The sequence below is a fragment of the Megascapheus bottae genome, chromosome X, assembly GCF_031878675.1.
Source record: "Megascapheus bottae isolate mThoBot1 chromosome X, mThoBot2.hap1, whole genome shotgun sequence".
Taxonomy (NCBI): domain Eukaryota; kingdom Metazoa; phylum Chordata; class Mammalia; order Rodentia; family Geomyidae; genus Megascapheus; species Megascapheus bottae.
The window spans coordinates 67,776,425-67,783,443 of NC_143547.1; the positions used below are offsets into that span (position 1 = coordinate 67,776,425).

The 7,019-nt window shown below is 43.6% G+C and overlaps 1 protein-coding gene across 1 annotated transcript; it reads left to right on the plus strand.

Annotated features, from left to right (window-relative positions):
- The first annotated feature begins 963 nt into the window (after window positions 1-963).
- Window positions 964-4,309, plus strand: LOC150041241 (melanoma antigen preferentially expressed in tumors-like). The gene is made up of 3 exons (XM_090326472.1): window positions 964-1,253; window positions 1,701-2,282; window positions 3,057-4,309. Exons 1-3 carry the CDS (start codon window positions 964-966, stop codon window positions 3,568-3,570), a joined length of 1,386 nt encoding a protein of 461 aa, XP_090182598.1. The 3' UTR covers window positions 3,571-4,309.
- Window positions 4,310-7,019: the final 2,710 nt, after the last annotated feature.

The following is a 7,019-nucleotide window of genomic DNA, read 5'->3' on the forward strand; positions in this document are numbered from 1 at the left end:
AACAATTACGAAAATACATACATTTTATATGGCTGCTTATTTTCATTTTTCTTGGGTATACATAGACATACTATTGCAGTGAGAATAGGTAAGTATGTTTAACTTTTTAAGAAGCCAAGAAAGTTTTACCTCTACTCCACCATTTTGATTGCATCATTAGTGTATGTGACTCTAACTTCTCCACATATGCAACATTTGTTATTCCTTCTCATATTTATTTGTTTCTTTGTTTATTTTCACAGGGCCTTGTGTTTTTGATGCAAGCACTCCACCACTCCATCCATATCTCAATTTTTTTTTCTGAGTTACTTTTCAGACAATGTTATATGTATTTTTCCCAAGATGACCTCAGACATCTAATCACCTCTGCCTCCTGCATAAGTGAAACTTATAAGGGTGACTCATCACGTCTGGCTTATGCTTTGGCTTAACTGGCCTTGAACCTTCACCCTCCTTCTCTGTCACACCTTAGTAGCTTGAATCACAAGAAGAAGCTACAAAGCCTGAGTCTTATATTGTAAAATAACTCTCCATTTGGTGCATGGTGATACCACATTGTAGTTTTAATCTGTATTTCCTTAATGACCTATAATGCTTGGCATATTTTTATTTATTTGTTATTCATTTCTATATCCTCATCCCAGCAATGTTAATGGCATTTGAAAATTTTATTAATTTGATTTTTCTCTTAATATTGCATATGCTATTTTTATGTTTTGAATTCCTGAACCTTATCAAATAGCCAATATGCAAATGTTTAACAAGTTCCGCAGCTAATGATTCTATTCAATTGCCAGTTATGAAATAACTTCTACTTTATCACTATAGAAATACTTCTTTTAGAAACAGCTGTGTAGCTTGCCATGCATTGATTTAGTAAATATTTTTCTAGGGCCAATAATAATCTGTGGCTTTCTTCTCCAGATTTCTAAATGTTTTTCACCCTAATACAGGTATATTAATATGGATCTAAAGGAGCCAGACACTCTGCTTGACCTTGCTATGCAGATTGTGGTGAAAAATGAGTCTATAGTGTTACGTGCCGTTGAAGAGATGCCTCGAGAACTTTTTATTCCATTATTCAATGCTGCCTTCTCTGGTGCACATAAGAATATACTGAAGGTAGTAGTAAGTACTTGGCCCTTTCCTTGTCTCCACGTTGGGGCCTTGCACTTGCCGGAGCCATACTGTGATGTCCTGGAAGCCATGCTTGATGGTCTTCAGTTCCCTCCTATCCACAACTCTACTTCTTGGTATGAGTATATGATAACTCAGCAGAATATTATTGGGAGATTTTGTTCAGGAGAGAACTTACAAGTCTCCATAGGTGATTAAAAGAAAATGTTGAAAGTCTTTGTGAGACTGGGTGCAACATTTGTGATCACCTTAAGGACATTAAGATCATCCAGATATGATATAGACTAGTGATGACTGAAGATACAAGTTGATGAATTTACATGATGGATAATATTACATGGAAGAGGGCCATGAGTAAAAACACTGGGAAAGGTGAAATGAGAACAGAAGGTAGAGCAATTAACAGAGATTGTGTGATTTTTATGGGAAAGATGTGTAGTTACCTAGAATTTGGAGTAAACAACAAGAATAGAGGTATTTGTCTGTGCTTCTCATTACTGATTCTGCTGGTTTCCATTAAGCCTACTACATCTCATATGTGTTATCTCCTCCTTTTCTTACAGTGTGTCCAAACTGAGGGTTTTGGATTTAAGGCAGAATTCAGACTGCATGACCACATGTTCTGGCATTTGGAACAAATTCCCTTTCTGTTATGAAGTTTGTGCTTACTCTCAGAAATCCATTGTGAAAACAGGAGATGTCTACTCTTGTGCTGCAAATTTAGAGCATCAATTATGCAGACCACCCATGGAATTATTAGTCGATCTTTATCTTGATAGTACCTGGATGACAAGTGAATTTCTTTCTCTTCTTCATGATAAAGTTGAGCAAAGTTTGGGGACCCTGCATCTGTGCTGTAGAGATTTGCAGATTGATAGGTCATTAGATTACAAAAAGACGCTGAAGCTTTTGGATACGATGTGCATTGATCACTTGGAAGTGGATGAAGCTCCCCTGAGTGAAGTCTGCACGATTATGCCTGGGATGTTACACCTTAGCAGCCTTAATCTATATAAAATCAAATTTCGATCTTATAAGAAGAAACCCTTCAAAACCTTTCTTTACCATCTTAAACGGATGAAGGGCCTCCAGGAGCTCAGCCTAACTTACTTCTCCCTCAAAAACCATGTGCACAAAGTACTCAGGTGAGGTTTGCAATGGTTTCCTGAGTTACCCAAGCACCCTATTAATTCAGAAGGGATACCGTTCTTGCACGTTCCCTGTTTCCTTATAACATACATTTTCTTTCCATCAGTATGTCGGGCACATCTAGGATTCTGTAACTGGCCAAGCTAGGGAACACAATTCTCATAGCCACAAGTAAGGCAGGATATATTATACTCACTCAGTTAGTCAAACAGTGCAGAAAATAAACTCAAAAACATATTGGTTAAAAACAGTCATTCCCCAGCCTCACAAAGAGGAAGGGGACATTTTCAGATGGAGAAAGTTTTATTATTATAACACCGATGAACATCAGTGATGGTGTGAACATAGCAGTTAATACTGTCAGATCATGTTTACTCACGGCTTTTTGTGAAGTCTTAGAGCCAATTACAGAATCTTTCCTGTAAGTATTAGTAAAAGGGAATCTTCTGTAGGCTATTTTCCCTAATGTCTATCTACAAAATAAGTGAAATAGATCCAAAATGAAAAATGGTTGCAAGGACTAATTTTTTTTCATTTAATCTTCACTATCCTGTAAATAGATTGATACTATTTACATTTCAAACAAGTGAAGCAGCTACAAATGTGAAAATGTAAATATTTTAGGGTAGCAAATCTATTTACCACATTGTTAGTTGACACCTCCACGCATTCACAAATGATTTATTGTGGAATTATAGGTACTTAAAATCTGACTCCTTCTGCAGGCCAAATACTATTATTTTAAAGTATTTTCCTTTTTATCTTTTCAGTATCATGTCATCAGAGTTGGATTCCTTGAATCTGAATTTTTGTGACCTGACTAACAAAGACTTCATTTCCATGGCCCAGATTTTTCAGGAAAGGAGCCTAAATATGTTAAATCTCAGTCATAACCGTATACCTTGGGAAAATACTCAACCAGTGAGGCTTCTCCTGGAAAATCTATCTGGTACTCTGCAACATCTAGAGCTAAATAGTTGCTTTATTACAGATGGAATTCTTTCCAGTATCATACCATCTATAAGATTCTGTACAAGACTCCAAGTCTTTAGCTTTGCCTGTAATCCCATTACGATGTCAGTACTGAGGAGGTTTCTACAGAACATAACAAGCTTGATGAAGCTAAAGTTTGTGACCTATCCAATTCCTGTGCATTGCTATGATCAATGGCATTTTCATGAGAGTTTAGACGAAGAGAAGCTGGCTGAGGTGAAGTCAGAAGTAAGGTCAATGCTCTGGGCAGCACAACGTACTGACATGAAGTGGAGCACTTCATATGAATAATTTCCAAGTACAAAGAGATCATTGATGTGGGGTCTAAAAAACACTGTAACATGAAGTCCACTCTCACGTTATATAAAATACTACTGTTCCATGAAATTGGCATTAGGAAAATGGGATATAAAACTGTTGTCTGTAAAAGAACATAGAAAAGAATCTGATGAATCTTTTGACTATTGTCTACATCTGCCTTCTTGTTGCTGCCGACTACGCTGAGAACATGATATGAGCTGACCCATTCATGGGATATCTCGTTCTTACCAACACTGACAGACTCACTTCTGGGGAACAGACACGAGTCAAGACAATTGAATTTTTTCCAGATGTTTTGATAGACTGGTGGCTATTGAAGACATTATTTCCAGCTTATTTTGATGTCTGAATTTTAGCGTTGCCTTAAGATAACTAAGAGAATCCATCTGCCAATGAAAGAGAAAAACTATGCCCATCTACCTGTGGAAGTGTAAAACTGCATGCTGCCGATCTTTTCCTAGCCCATAAGCAACAGGACTGTGACTTCACTTTGGTAAATGTCTAACAAAAACCAACACGTTTTATGTAGCACAATTCTGTGTCACATAACTTTTGAAACATGTAAAACCAAAAGGCTTAAACTGAGATTTCATTCATAAGTTTTATATTTGTAGTGTGTTGAAGTGAAAATGCATTGAATTTCAGAGCCTTCTTACAATGAGAAGCAAATTAACAATTTATATTGCTTTGACATTGATGTTATATTATTCCTGGGAGTTTGTGTTGATATTTCTTATTAAAGTTCACCTATCGTTTGAGACTTTCTTCTGTTATCTTTTACTTTTTCCAGTGGGGTGCTAGTTTTATCTTGCCCACATAAGTATGGCCCCTTACGCTCTGAATTCTATGTCTGATGGACCAAAATCTGTAGCAGAATGTTAGTAAAAGAACATATGGAAGATGGTTGGAAAATGTCTTCCCCTGTCCTCTCCCTGGTTTAATGCCACCATGCTGACAGGAGGACCACATGCACACCTCAAAAACAGCACTACACAAAAGGTCCATTAGGAACACTATTGGGTTTTTTTTTTTTAAGAAAATTTATGCCTAAAAGTTGAGTAATTGTTATACATGCAGGGGCCTCTACTTCTATACGCTAGGGCACAAACACAGATTGTATCTGTTGGCTTAAATCCACACACATGGAATCCTAAGTATCAGGAGTTTTGTTTTCTGCGGGATGCCTTCTTGTAGAGGAACTCTACAGGGCACATTTCGTTTGGGAACTGGTTCTGCTGCACATTTACCAAGCTACCAAGAAATGACAGAATAACAAAGCCTCAGAGACTAGGGAATTCCAGAAGAAAAAGCTTCCTGTCCCTAATCTTCAGTGGCAGGGAACAAGGCATAATTCCCAGTTAATGAAGAACAATGCAGAAGTGGTGGTGTGCTAGTCTTGAGCTGAAGAGTTCACGGTCAGCGCCCGGCCCCAGAGTTCAAGCCCCACGACCAACCATAAAAAATGTAAATAAACAGCAGATGTAGGCTGATTACAAAGATCAGGTTATTCCAGGAGCGCCTGGAGGTGCTGTCCCTTGCAGAAACCAGACTTGCTTGAATGTTGTTTGCACTCGGCGGGAAATTAAGTCATCCTGTGTATTGCTTGCTGTGTAGGCTCTCAGATTTCTTTTGTAAAATTCTTGAATAGGTGTGGGCCTTAGAGCCATCTTCCTGGAAAGCACTGCGCCATGAGAGCCAAGTGGAGGAAAAAGCCATTGCGCAAGCAGAAGAGCAAAAGAAGAAAGAGGAGGCAGGGGTCCAAGTAAACGAGCTTGTGCACCCATCGAGGACATATGAGCGAAAATGAGAAATGCCACAGGCCGGGGACGCAGATGCGAACTCCTGGGCTGCAGCCACCACTTCCCAGTGGCTCTAGAACTTCCATCGCCTCAAGACCATGTCTGAAAGATAACCCACCTTGCTCATGCCGAAGCCTGCCCTGACCATCCTGTGCCCCGGGCCTGGGACATCTTGGACTAGTTCTGTTCATAGATGTGGTCGAATGTGACGCGTGTGCAATAAATCATCGGTTTTGCAGTTGCAAAAAAAAAAAAAGTTTATTGACTACTGGGAGACTTATTCATGTTTCATGTAGTAGTTACGAATTAAAATTTTCTGAACCCCTGAAAATCATGGGAAGGGTGGGGAGCACCAAAGCTCAAGGCTGTGTGATAGGGGAGTCCAGGGCAGGGGTGAAGGTCACTGAAGAGACGGACAAAGTGGGCAGACCTGCAGGACTCAGGGACAGCGTGGTACTGGAGAATCGTCCTGGTCCAAATCTGATGAGTGAGCGTGTGTATCTTCTGGGGTGTGCATTGCACACGCACGTGCCCACCGGGGAGCAAGTAAGAGCGGCGGGCATGTGCAGGTGAACAGACCCCACCGGAAGGTAATGGGAGTGCTCCATCCTGAGCCCGTGGGGTCGGTGCCCTGTGGCTCTGTGGGGGCTGTGGGAGGGACAGCTGGCCTTGGGGTCCCCGAGAGCACAGTGGGTGCCCGAAGCCTACCCATCTTCCTTCCTGGCGCCATCACCAGCTACGACATGCAGGAGCCAGAGGGCAACTCGGCCCTCGTGGTGGGGCGAGCGCCCTGGTGAAGCACGCTGTCCCCTCGGCCCCGCCCCGGCCCCGGCCCGGCCTGGCCAGAGCACGTGGTGAGCCAGTGGACGCGGAAGAAGCCCACGTCACAGCGATGATGCAGCTCCTGTCCGCACCGCACACACAGGGCCTTCCGGTCCTGTGTGCGGCTGGGCCTCGCTAAGGGCTGTTTCCGGGGTTACAGGTGCCCACGTGCTGTTTCCGGGATCACGTGAGAGACGCCCATACCACGTGGGGTCGCGACCCCTGACCCTGCGTCACGAGGAGAAGCTCGAGGGAGCGCTCGTGCGTGTGTTCACCCACGCAGTCGCGGGAACCCTCCTGAGGTACGGTCGCAGGGTCGGGGCTCTCCGCGTGGAGATCTTTAGTGCAGGCTGGAGGAGAATTTCGGGTGGCGGGTGGCGGGCCCGCTTCTGGGCGGGGGCGGGAGAACTCGCTCTCAGGCGCCAGGGATTCCTCCTCCCAGGGGAAGGCGGCCGGTGAGCGCAGCCCACAAGTAGCCCTTGTGGAGTCCTCGGAGCCGGGTTTCGAAGTGTCCGGAAGGGTCCGAGCCACAGGTGGGCGCTGGGCCGAGGAATCCAGGCTTGAGTGTTGCTGTGGGCCCGTGTATGTGCGCACATGTCCCCGAGCTGACTGTAGGCCCCAACGGCTCCCGGGGCCCCAACGGCCGTCCGGACTCAGACCGGGGAGGTGGCGGCGGAGGGGCCGGGTTCACGGTCCCCACCCTCAGTGGCCGCTACTCCACGGCAGGGATCTAGAAGACACAGGGGCTGTCTTTCTCCTCCCCCTGAAGTCTTTGCAGCACAAAATGCCCAGAACTGA